At 38.9% G+C, this 13,527-nt stretch overlaps 1 protein-coding gene across 2 annotated transcripts in view; it reads left to right on the top strand.

Annotated features, from left to right (window-relative positions):
• MITD1 (microtubule interacting and trafficking domain containing 1) overlaps positions 1 to 11,933 on the top strand; it is a 257,806-nt gene extending 245,873 nt beyond the window's left edge. For both annotated transcript variants that reach the window (XM_044072174.1, XM_044072173.1), the window contains 2 exons: positions 11,063 to 11,123; positions 11,230 to 11,933. In XM_044072174.1, coding sequence (XP_043928109.1) covers positions 11,063 to 11,123; positions 11,230 to 11,331 — 163 coding nt within the window. In that variant the 3' untranslated portion in view covers positions 11,332 to 11,933. The remainder of the gene's footprint in view (positions 1 to 11,062; positions 11,124 to 11,229) is intronic.
• Positions 11,934 to 13,527: the final 1,594 nt, after the last annotated feature.

Genomic DNA, 13,527 nt, shown 5'->3' with positions numbered 1-13,527 from the left:
GCTAGGGTAAAGGATAAGAGAAACTGACCAGCTGGGCGCTTGGGTTTTTGAATGGTGATCAGGTTTTGGTGAGAAGATCTAAGGGGTCTGAGGGGGTATATGGTTGTAGTATATTGGATAGTGCAGGGCAGTTAGTGGGTTGGAATAATAATTTGTGGGCTGTGGTTATTTGGTGAAAGTCAAGTAGGTTGGGGAGTTCAAGCCAGTTTAAAGAGTGAAGGGAGGTGCAATGTTGAGAGGAGGATTTGGCATTGGTAGCAAATATGGAGATTTCGTTGTAACATACTTCCAGTTTGGAGGTGAGTGTGGAAGATAAATTAGTGAGCAGAGGAGTGCCATACATAAGAGAGGGAAGGAGATAGGTGATAGGTAGAGGCAAGAGTTGGTCTGGTGGAAGGAGAGAGGAAGTGGTTGTTTCTGTAAAGTAGGCCAAGTTTTGTGTGTGTTTTCTTGATATTTAGCTGGATATGAGTGTTAAATTTTAGTTGACTGTTAATTGTGAAACCAAGAAGTTTGGCAGAGAGTACGATCTCGATAGAGGAGTTATTGAGGCTGGTAATTTGAAGAGAGTTATTATCAAGAGGGGAGGATTTGAAGGGGAGAATAGAAGGATTTTAGTTTTGTTGGCATTTAGTGAGAGGTGATTTTGGAGCATCCAGTTTTCAGTGGTTGAGAAGGCATTTTGTGTCAGAAATTGGAGCTCTGTTAGGCTAGTGGCGCAGCACATCAAAGTGGAATCGTCAGCGTATTGCAAAATTTTGGTGTTAGGAATGGCTTTGTGGAAGTCATTAATAAAGATATTGAATAGCAATGGGCCAAGTATGGAACCTTGGAGTACTCCAGTGGGGGTAAGAAGGAAAGTGGAGGTGGCTTGTCCCCATTTCACGGCTTGGGACCTCTTTGAAAGATAGTTAGAGAACCATGAGAGAGTTTTTTGGGAAAGGTTGAGATTAGAGAGATGGTTTAGAAGGTGGGTATGAGAGATGGTATCAGAGGCTTTGGATAAGTCCAGCAGAACAGAAGATACCATATTACCAGAGTCACGGGCTGAGTTGACAGAATGTAAGAAGGAGAGAAGGGCGGAGTTAGTACTGTGTCCTGGGCGGAAGCCGTGTTGGGTAGGAGAGAGTAGCTGGTATCTGGTAAGGAATGGCAAGAGCTGCAGGTGGATGTATTTTTTAAGAATTTTGGAGATAGGGGAGAGGATGGCTATGGGGTGGAAATTGGAGACATTACAATTTTTCACACCCTTGTGGAGTGGAAGAATAAATGTAGTACGCCATAGTTTGGGTACGTATGATTCAAGTAGTGATCTATTGATCAGGATGCTGATAGGCAGAGCAATAGCATCTGAAGTTATTCTTAGGAAGGAGAACAGAATGCTGTCAGTGGCATTGGAGCAAGGCTTTAGTTTATCAAGAAGTTTCTTTATTAGATTGGTGGAGATGGGTTTGAGTTTGAAATTAGGGTGGAGAGAGGAGGGAGGGGAAGATTGAGCAGGGAGGGGTGGAGGGTTATTGTTGGTAAAGGTCTTAGTTCAGCGATAGAAGAGGTGAAGAAGGTACTGAATAGTGAGGCAATTTCTGGGTCAGATTTGCTGGCGTCTGGACAGGGGTTGTTTTTTGTACCTGGCCTGAGGAGGGAATTAATAGAGTTCCAGAATTGTTTGGGATTTTTTGCATGATTTTCTTGTAGTTTGGTGTAGTTAGACTTTTTATTTCTAATGACTTGTTTTTTGGCTAGGTTTCTCAATTGTTTATATTTAAATAATATTTCTGGCTGTTTATAGCAGCGGTTGGTTTTCCAGGTTTTATCCCTTTGTAGCATAATCTTTTTTGTATCTTTGGTGAGCCATGGGGTGGTCTTTGTTTTAACTTTTTTAGTTCTAATTGGAGCTAGGGTGTTAAGGACAGTTAAGAATATAGAATTGAAGTAGTCAACGGCTTTGTCTAATGGTAGTATTTTTAGGGGGTTCCAGTTAGTTAGCTTAAGGGAGTCAGAGAAGGTAGTTGGGTTAAAGTTAGATAGGTTATGAGTATGAATGTATTGGTGGGAGTGTGAGGAAGTGAGAGTAGCTCAAAGGGTGAAAGCAGGGAGGTGGTCTCCTAATGAGTCAGGAATGACACCAGATTTTATGACTTTGTTAGGATGAGATGCTAGGATCCAGTCAAGTATGGAGCCTGGAGGGTTGGTTTTGTTAGGCCTAGTAATGGAGTTTATAAGTTGAGTGAAGTTGAATGGGTTGATCGTTATGGTGGGATTAGGGTTGATTGATTTTTCCCCAGTCAATATTTCATCTCCCACGATGTAGGTTTCTAGCTTAATATTGGATGAGGTCCAGGAGAGTATGTCTTCCGGGGTATTGGTGGTGTTACCAGGAGGAATTTAGAGGGAAATGATGCAGATGCTTTTATGGATGTTTATTTTTATCTTCACCAAAGACGCAGCTTAAGAATTCTGTCTGTTCTTTCTTTGCCTTCTCTTGACGTATTGTGTGTGCTGGATCATGTGAGTGTTAACCACATATTGTTATAGCCAAATTAAAATTTTTACATGTTTTTCTTTTAAATAACCTCGTAACCCTTCTATGTATCTACATTCTAAAAAGATGGCTTGGTATTTCCTCACCTCCACATCCTGATATTGAATGTTATCTTTATTTTACTTCTTTTTTTGTATTTTATTTTTCCTTTTACTGCTAGCTTCTTTTAACATTGTTCTTTAGACACAATTTCCCCATTTTTCTATTGCTTTTAACTTTTCTTGTCGTTTGTAAATGCTTTTTTTATTATTATTACTTCCAAGCATCAGTTATATACTAATGCCCATCACTGCTTTCTAATCCTGCCCTTGCCCTCATTGTCTGTATTTTTGCATACTCTTGATTTTTATTTTGTACATTTATATTACACTGTTCTTTTCATATTGCTTACTGTATTCACTTCACATCCCTTCCCTTAATTCTTTGTGCTTGTTATGTATCCTTCATACCATTTTCTTTGTCTGCAGTCCTTACTTTTAACTCATACAATAGATAAAGTAAATCAAAATAAACTAAAGGCTTAATTAAATTCATCCGTCCTTTTTTCATTCTATATTACCCTTGTCATAACTGGATTAGGTCTAGAGCCACATAAAGTCACTTCTAGTACTTGTTTTTCTAATTCCTTTTGTAAACTAAAACCCCTTGCATAATAACTCACTTTAACTAGTAAATATGCATTCTTTGTTAAAGTAACCTTAAAATCCTTTGATATTTTAGCCATGTCTGTAGCCTTCTTTGTTTAATCTTAGTAGCTCTCAGTTGATCCAAAATTTATTTCTAATATTTGTATTTATCTTCCTGAGAAATGTATACCTGACTACGCACAAAGTCCAAATAACCAGTGAATTCTCCCATATTTAATTGATGCCACGCTTTTACAATTATTCTTAGAAAACTGTAATAGTCTCTTTCATTCATGCTGTTTCCTTACTGTTAACATCAGTCCATGTGCATAAAGAAATGTCACCAGCAACCTTCCTTCTTCACATGTTTCCCATCTGTACCATCTAACCATTTCTTCACCCCCTTAAGTACCCTATTAATGCAAGTAGTATTCCATTTAGTGGACATCTTTGCTTAAGCCTTTGTTCCTTCTGTACCTTCTAACCAAGCCATCCATTCAAAAGGTTATAAAGTCAATGTTTTCATACTGTTTCATAGGTTTCTGTAGTTTGTACCAAAACATTCTCTTTCAGTAGTTTCCACACTACTTTACTTTATGCAGTACATTATCAGATGCCTTACTGCTATCACAGCCTAACAGTTTTTCTTCCATGGTTGTTATGCAAGAACACATGCCTTTAACCCAGACCAAAGCCACAGCTGCCTGATAATGGACAGAGTCTTCTCTCGCTAAATGGATGCTTAAACCAAAGAGACGACCAGGCAAGCCTACCTCATCCTATGCCCCAGTAATTGGCTACTTCTACTCTGGACAAAATTCAGGACCTCCTAAAAATTGTTCAGGAATTCATGACTTTTATGAAATCTAGGGAGACTAGCCAGGCACTCCTTTCAAGAGGAGTCTATTTCTTTCGGATCTGAGGATGAGGAAGAGCTATTTTATTCTGAGTACCTCCATCTCAATCCTGCAGACTCAGATGTAGCCCTTTCCTCTGCTTTTATTCTAGAAAATGTATCCTTTGGGGATAAATTACATAAGATAAAGGTTGCTTTTCAGTGGGAAAGCAAGAAATTTTCTCGAGCCAAAACCTATTACCTGCGCTGTATAAGTTTGCCATTCCCTAGGCCAGTAGCTATGCCACCAGTATATATGGTATTAAATTATATCTTTGAAGACATCTGTTTACACTCTGATTCTCTTTCTCTGCCCCAAGTAAGCCAGACAGATTTTATGGAGTGCAAGACACTCGCAAACACCTTTGTAAGATCCAAGAAGCTGATCTCTCTGTAGTCTGTAGGGAGAAGGTAGACTACTAGACGAGTTTTACATCTGTAGACCTTTCTATGAGGGATCTCAGTTGCCAATTTCACTTGTTAAAATGCTTAGAGTCCTTGCTGGAATAAATAATTACAAAAGCTGTGGGCATTGCAGATGAGGGATTACTAAGGGACATACAGGACACAGCAAGAGCAGCACTCCAGGTTTCCAGACACCCTCCGGAGTATGGCTGTGATCTTTAGATGCATCATGCAGACCAGCTGCTACTGGAACGCTTGGCTGAGGACCCAGCCACTTTCTGCCCATGTTGAGGCAGAACTCCTAGATGCCCCATTGGATAAAAAAAATCCTATTTGGGCCTCTTACAGAGAAGGGTTTTGAGAAATTATATAAAAAAAGTCAAGCAAATAAAAACTGTGAATGATTGTATTTGTCTCCAACCTCGATATACAATAGAAATTATCCTTCTAAGCCTTAGCTTCTGCCTCCTAGGCAAGATAAGGGGAGGCCGCCTTGATCAAAAAGGCCTAGACTAACATGAATAAATCCCTAAACCTGGGGGGTCCAAAGACTGTGTTCCCCCAAAAGAACAACTGTTACTATGTACAGCTCTCCCCCATGCCCACATCTCCAACACCTCCATTCCACTTGCAGGAAGACTCTCTTTCTAAACAAGTGGAAACTTATCACCCCCAATTAGTGGATAGTAAGCATAATAAAAAAAAATGTTACTCCTTTCGTTTGAGAAAGGCTCTCTTCTTGGGGATACCAAAGCCTACAAAATACCAAGAATCCCCCCCCCTCCATCTAGCAAGAACTCTTGCAACAGGGATCCATTCAACCAGGCAACAGGACATTTATAGTTCCAAGAAAAGAAGGAACTTGACCAATTTTAGACCTCTCAAAGTCAAATGAGTTCCTAGAGATTCTCAAATTCAGAATGATGACTCTTCAAAAACTGCTGCTCATGATTTTTCCAGAGTACATGTTTATAATAGATCTGAAGGATACCTATCTTCATGTGCCTATACTTTGATTCATAGCAGCAGGTTTGCAGTACTAGTTCTGTGCTTTTACCATTTGGTTTATCCACTGCACCAAAGGTTTTCACCAAATGTCTAGCCCCATTTATAGCACATTGCAGAACTGTAGGACTGCAGATTTACACTGGAATTCCAAACAGCCTTGCAGGCTACTGTGGACCACTTTCAGATGGTAGGGCTCACCGTCAATTTCTGCAAGTCTCAGCTTCAGCCCCTGACAAGAATTCTCTTTTTGGGTACATTGACAGACTCTATACAACAGAAAACCTTCAAACCCAAAGACAAGGTGTCCTTTCTAACTAACTTCCTACTCATCTTACTGATGAGGAAGATGGTCACAGCAAGGAAATATCTAAGGCCTTGAGGTTCATGGCATCATGCTTCCTTCTGGTCATCCTGGCAAAATTACAATATTAGGAAACTTCAGAGGTTCCTAAAAAAAGAAACAACACTCCCGACCCTTGGAAACTTTGGTGTCTCTTCTACGCATGCTTAAAAAGGGAGCTTTTTTGATTGAAAGATGCTGTCAAGCGGAATCCGGATGCAGGTTTCTCTCTACCAGAGAAAGACCAGACCATATCACGGACAGTTCCAAAATAACCTGGGGAACAGTGTTAGGACCCATGGAGGTACACGTTGTCTGGACTCCAGAGCAAAAAAAAAAAATTCACATAAACCAGAAGACATTGCTGGCAGATTTTCTAGAGATGAAAGTCTTTCAAAGCAACCTATCCCCAGAAACAATGTGGATAGACAACATCAAAGTTATGTGGTACATAAGCAATCAAGAGAGGACTCATTCCTACCCCTTGTGCAGTCCAGCTATAAAAATTTAGCTGTTAGCACAATAACTGCAGTTGGCACTGATGGCATCCTATATTCAGGGCCAGAACAACACCTTAGCAGATTCTTTGAGCAGGGACTTTCTGGACCTCAAAGAATAGATGTTAAAAGCGGAAACATTTCTGGATCCCATCCATCAGTGGGGACACCCCCAGCATAGACCATTTTATCTGGCTTTTGTATCCCCCCTCTTTTCCATGCTATCTCAGTATTTTGCAGATATATCATTGTGCACTCATCTTTCCTTGATATCAAGCAGTCTTCCCACTTTTATAATACATTCTTATTTCTTTATGATTTGCCCACAGTTTTTACATTTTTTGCTATACCCCACTGAATTTCTTTATTCCCTTGCCTAATATTTTTCCTATTGTTCACCAAATTCTCCTTGATCTATGAAACTTAACATTCCAGTCTGATTCGTACAGAACTCTCTTCCTGAATGTCTTCTGAAAATACAAAGCAATCAGTTTCAGTCCTATCTTTCCCTTTTCTTATCCATATAATGTTCCTCATTAGATTACTGTTGCAGTACTCCTTACAAACGTGACTAATCTGCTGGGATGACATGTATCTGGCTAGTCTATAAAACGCAGGCTCCTTCCTGCTCATATGCCCTTAGCACAGGCCCAGCCACTAGTGTAATAAGGATGTACAAATGCACTAAAACTCAGAACTTCTTACAGCTAGTCTGTGTTTGCAGAATTGTATCACTGTCATGTTTAGTCATCAGTTGTGTTGAGCTTCAGCACAAGGACTAGGGCAGAGCTTACTTCTGTTTCATTAACATTCTGTGAAAAACTTAGTTTATGTTGGTCAGGAAAAAGTGCGACTGTGGGCATCGGATTCCTTACAAGGACTCTCAGTTAAGTTTCTTATTTTGTCTTGAATTAGAACATGATGTAAAAGTGTCTTCTTTTAGTCGAGTGTTCACTCTTGAAACTACCTGAAGTTGACTTACTCTTAAAGTTAACCGTGAAATGTTTACAGATGTTAGGCCATGCTGCCATGGCATTACTTTTCTACATCACTCCTCAGTTAAAAAAAAAAAAACAAAACATACAGAGAGGTACCTGAATCCAGCCAGACTTCCACTTCTCATTGTCAGTCTGAGATGGGTGACTCCACCAAGATGCTTTTGCAGACCCTGGACTACCCTTTTTTTGCTGGGCTCTTTAATGTTGTCCCATTGGATGCAGTTATGACTTTGGGGGTGTTTTTTTGGATATGCTAAATTCCATTCACCTGATTTAACCAAGAATAGAGAACCTAAATTAGTTTTAATGGAGGAGAAAAGTGTGTTCAGAGCTCTGTAATGGAAGTCAAACCTTCACCTAGACCTTTCACCCCCCCTCAGACCATACAGCTGTATGCTCCCTGTAAATATACCCCCCAAAAAACACAAACATATTTCTGTCCAATTTGTCCATCTTTCCGTTTAGAAGTCCAGTAAAGATGACTGGTTTAATTTTTCCGAGTCTCTCTTCCTCGTCTTCTGCTTTCTGTTTCTTTAAAAAGGGAGAGAATTGCTTCTGAAGTAGTAGTAGCACATTTTAATTCATACCAAGGTGGTTTAGAGTGTGCCTCACAGTTTCCTGCCCCTTCAGGCTTTGGATCAGATGCTGAAGACACATTTTAAGATTCACCTAACAAAGAGATTTCTTTTAGGGATACCATTGCAAAGATGAAAGACAATTTTAAATGGGAAGAGGGAAAGGTCCCTCACTCCTAGTGGAGATTAAACTTTTGTATACATGGATGCTCCCAAACAGGTAGCAATCCCTCCTGTTTTGGAAGTATTAGGATATGCATTATTTCTGGCTGCTATCTCTTGACTCTCAAATGCCAACCTACAAAAAGCCAAGTAGATTTTCTAGGGTTCCTAGCAGGCATAATTGTCTCTGCAAAAAATCCATGGCTGATCCCTCTGTCTGTTGATTCAGACAAGGCTGTTTGTGACTGTTTTCATTCCCCTTCCATTCCTGTTCTTAATGCCAATGACAGTGGAGTGGTAGATATGGTAAGAAGGTTTATACCCCTTATCTCCTTATTATTTAGAGCAATTAACAGTCAAATTTACATGACAAAATACCTTCTAGCCATTTTGTTTAATATGGGTAAAGGTATAACTTTCATTCCTAATGTTGATGTTAAAACTAATGTTCTAGACATTATTCATGCGAAAGCTCAGTAGTTCTTAAAACTCAGTAGTTTCAGTTCTCCGTAGTAGTTAAAACTAAGTAATTGCTCCCTTAGCTGTATAAGTGTTGTGTGATTCATCTCTGTATCACAAAATCGAATGCAAAACATCCAGTACGATACTGTGAAGATTCACACTATCAAACACTCAAAACATCTAACATAGTAAAGATCGCAAAAGTAAAGGCCATTTCTTTTTATGATCTTTACAGTAAAACCTCCATAACACTACCCTCTAATTTGTTTGATTCACCCACTCCACACGGTCTTGCAAATATGTGCTAACCCTAATCCTGCATTAACCCTACATCTTATCTTAAAAGAAAAAAAAAACTTTCTATAACAGTACCAGTAAACAAGACAAGCTCTGGTATGCACACATGCAACTACACACACATGCATACATCATTAACACTGTCCCCTTGCCTAACCCTTAAACACGGTCTCTCTCTCTCACACAGACACTACATGTATCCCCTTCCCTAGTTCTTATTCTAACCCCAAACCACAAATATTTGCAAGCGTACACACACACACACACACACACACACACACACACACACACACACACAAAATAATTACACAGGTGTATGAATATTCTAGGCTAGTCTAAGAAGCATCTTTAATAAACTCCCTGAAGTTCATGTCTGACTAGCCAGCCATTCTCCTGACATTCTGATCACCACTGAAACCTCGTTGAAATGAGAAATAAAAGGGAAAGAAAGTCTACCACCAGGCTTCAAACACACAGACTAGACAGAAAAAAAACAGCCCTCCACTGACCTCTCCAACTATAAACCCATTGCAATTTTGTCACCATTATCAACATTTTGGAAATGTGTTCATTCTCAACTTATTAAATTCGTTCTACAACATAAAACACTCTCCCCTACTCAGCATGATCACAAAACCCATCATAGCACAATTATGTCCCTGTTAAGTTTCATTAACACAATTAACCAAAACTGAAATTCCAGTAACCTAGTATCCACCCTCTTCCTTGATTTATCAAAGACTTTCTACACTGTCAGCCAACATAAAACTCTTCCTCAAACTGTCATTACTAGGCCTGTCAAATTCATCCCTCAATTGGTTCCATAGCTACTTAAACTGACAAAGGGCTGTTAAATGGGAGAATAATTGTTCCTTCTTCCTGCCTGTATCCCTAGGTGTACACCAGGGTTCAATCATAGGCCATTGCTGTTCAGCCTGCTCATAAATTACTTGCACATCACATCCATGCATGCCACAGTAGTCCAATACACTGATGACTCTTCCTTTTTTTCCGGAGATAAAAGTGTATCTTCTCTCCAGCAATTAACCCAACAATCTTTCTCCTCATTTGAAACCAGGTTGGACAAGTCCCAACTCCTCTTTTTCCGTAAGAAAACTAAACTAATGTAATTCACCCCAAGATAGTTCAATGTCCATGACAATCTATTCTCTATAACATCAATGGACAAAACACAACTTCAATCAGTAGCACAAACTACTAGGAGTTAATATGGACAAACAGATGACAATTGATCATCAGGTACTACAAGTTGTAGAAATTAAAAAAAAAAAATAAAGTAGAGAAACTAGTGGTCTTAAAACTATATTGATGAGCTCAGTCACAATAATTTCCAAAAGTCATGAAACCCAGGTAGTGTTCCAAATCAACAAGCGATCCTCAGTAACAAAAAACTCAGAATTTGCTACCTTGTGATCTGTGAGACTGAGGAGACCTAAACATGTTATCTAAAAGTCCTGTAAGTAAAACGTGTTTTCTTAGCGATCTAAAGAACTAGTAATGTTGGACTGCTGTTATAATGTTGTTGTCTTTCGGCTTTTCCCGGTTAGGGGTCACCACAGCGGACTGCAGTCCGCTAATGATTGGCAGTAAATTTTCATGGTGCCCAGCTCGACGCCCAACCTTCAACAAAGGCACACCCATTCATGCATGTCTTTGGAATGCCACTCGACCCGCTGGGAGGACATGCAGACTCCACACAGAAGGCACTCCCCGCACACTAGCTGAGAATCGAACGGGAGAACCTCTTGCTGTGAGGCAACAACGCTACCGCTGCACCACCGCAGATTAAATAAAAATATATAAAATCTGATAAAAAAAAGGCCCTAGCTTTTAATTACACCTTTTTGTGATGCAGGTAAGCTATGTAATACGGGTGGGAGGATGACATAATGGTTAAGGTGTTTACCTTAAAGACACAAGGTGCAGAGTTTGAGTCTCACATGTCTAGGCTTCAAATAGCCCAAAATGGCAGTTAGTCTAGTACTAATATAGGAACCTATGTTTAATAATAACTGGTACATATTTTTTATTTTATATGAGCTTTATTTACCACCAGAGTACTATGGGCACCATGCATGAGAGCTGCACTGTTTATAGTTCTGAGATAGAGTGGATATTTGTTTGCTAAAATAAAGTAGCTTAATTAATTAGCAAGTAAATAGGCCTGTACTTAGAACTAGTTGGTGAAAATACATGCCTAATGTAACATGAAAGTAACAATGTTTTGGTAACAGGTTCAATAATGGATGGATGGTCAAAATAGGACGTGGACTGGATTACTTCAAAAAAACTGAGGTGAGTGGTTCTGGCCATATTTATAATCAAAAGTGTTTGTAAAGTAGAATTCCTAGTGTTACAGATGTGTAGTTTATTCATGCATTTTATTTTTTTCCTTCTGCAGAGTCGTTTTGCTATTGGTTATTGTGACTACGATCTTAGACAGTGCTACGAAACAACAGTGGATATTTTTCATGCCAAACATACAAAGGCCCTCTCATCTTAAGGCTTATTTTTTCATATATTGCTTTTGTACATACCCTTACATTAAAATGTTAATATATTTATGTGTGCAGATATGATGATGTTGAAGACATTTCTATGTGTTGTCTGCTTTGTAATGCCTTTTACAAAAAATGTAACCAGTACTGTCTTTCTGAGCCAGAGCACTGACCTTGAAGCAGGGCATTGTACTACTATGGGGAGAGTTAAGTTTAGCTGAAGAGATGTTGGCTAAAGTAGGTGTTTCTCTTGAGATCCAGGGCAGTAGATTTTTTTGCTCAGTGGAATCCGGCCAAATGTATATATTAGCCAAAAATTGCAGTGTAGGGGGGGAGTGCGGAGCATAGCTTTCTCTCTGTGATTTGTGGGTTAGAGAAAAATGTTTGGTTGTTTTGGGCAATTTGTTATTTGGATTCCTCTTCGTTACTGAGCCTGTATTGGGATACCTTGCTCCTTGCTAAGGAAAGGTTGTAAGTAAGTTTCAGACTATACTTCAGTCAGAGAGGAAGAAGCATTGTCCTGCACATACATATGCTGTCCATGCAGATTTTATCAAGGTGTTTTCTCATTATAGTTGAAGAAAAATGAGTAAAACTGCAGCAGTTGCATGTGAGTGCTTGTGTTACTTATTCTGCATTAACAGATTATATGCTTGCCCAAATGATGGATCTCTGGGTCACTGCAGCTGCAACCTATCTTAAAATTTGAGTGTCTGAGAAAGGTATCTGTAATTACCGTACTGAGACAGTATTGCTCACATTCATTCCTTCCAGTCTCAGTACAAGAGGTTTTTTGTTTTTATTTGTGTTTGATTTGCCACTTATTTGCCTTTCATCTTGCTTCATTTCTGTAATTACCTTTACTTGTTACAGGACGTCAAAGCTATGTAATGGCACTTTATGGAGTCGTGACCATTATCAGTCACAACCTGGGATACTTATGAGATGGCTGTGTCACTGGTTGTGATTTTAGAATTGTGCTGATTCTGTTCTACTTGTTCGCAAAAGTAGTTTGCAAATTATGATTTTCCTCCCTTTCTTTACAAAGGGCATAGCAGTTCAACATGTTAAATATAAACCTAGAACGTATACTCATTTGTGATATGTATTGTTTACTTGTTTTCTGTCTGGGCAACATTACTGATGGCCCTTGGCACTTTGCAAACAGATTGCTTAAGAATATATACTTATTTTTTTCTGAACAAATCTGGTTACTGAAGGACTTCATTTCTGCTGTTTTGGAACTATGTCAGTAAACTAAAGACCCCCCAAAAAACATTATCTATTGATATCTTAAAGGTGTTTGTGCCTTAAAGGTGGATAAGTATGTGAAGCTGCTTTGTGGAGGGTTAAACAGAAGCCTATAGAAGGAAGCGTGATATGGAAAGTTAGAAACTGACTACCAAAGATATACCAAAAGGCATCAAAGATGTACTTCTGAGTTCTGAAGTAAGGAAATGTTTGGCCTGTACTATCCCATAGCAATTTGCATGGATTACATGATTACCCCCATTTACTAATAGACATGAAATGGATGATTTCACATGTATAGGGAATATATTGTTAAATATATGTGGCAGAGGTAGTGGTCTGTGCCTATAGTTGTGAAGTATGATTGGCATATAACGGTTGTTCAGGATGGTAGCAAATACACTTCTGACTCTTGTTTGATGTAATGTAGTGCATTAAGTCCATATTAAGTAAATGTGAAAATGTTTCAGAGAACAGTAGGACACTGAAAATTTATTCCAAAGTCAAATCTTTATTACCGTGTTTGTTCTGTAACAGGGGAGTTTGTTGAAGACATTTGCATTTGCAGAATTTGAAAATTCATGAATTTCTACAGAGAAATAATCCCAGTAGGCTCCAGTTCACATGTAACCCCAAAAAAGGATAAATCAAGTGTCAGGAAAATGAAATAATTGATCTATAAGGTGATCTTTCAATTTATTTTTTTATATCTGACTCCTTTACTTATTAATACTGATTGCTATAAATTTACTGTTCATGTGGGTACTTTTGGTTATGGATGGGACTGCTCTGAAAAGCACATTGATGCATAAAATTCACAGTTGTGTATCTAAGAAAAAAAGGTACTGCAGGTATATATAGAGAGAGAGCCTGTATTGCAACGGAGAAGGACTGGAAATGATGCATTAATCATTCATTCATTCATTTATATTGGAATAAAAGACCAGATA

This window comes from Protopterus annectens, chromosome 5.part0, assembly GCF_019279795.1.
Source record: "Protopterus annectens isolate FY-2018-M chromosome 5.part0, PAN1.0, whole genome shotgun sequence".
Taxonomy (NCBI): Eukaryota; Metazoa; Chordata; order Ceratodontiformes; family Protopteridae; genus Protopterus; species Protopterus annectens.
The sequence above is the reverse complement of the archived record's forward strand: the minus strand, read 5'-3'. Positions and strand labels throughout refer to the sequence as shown.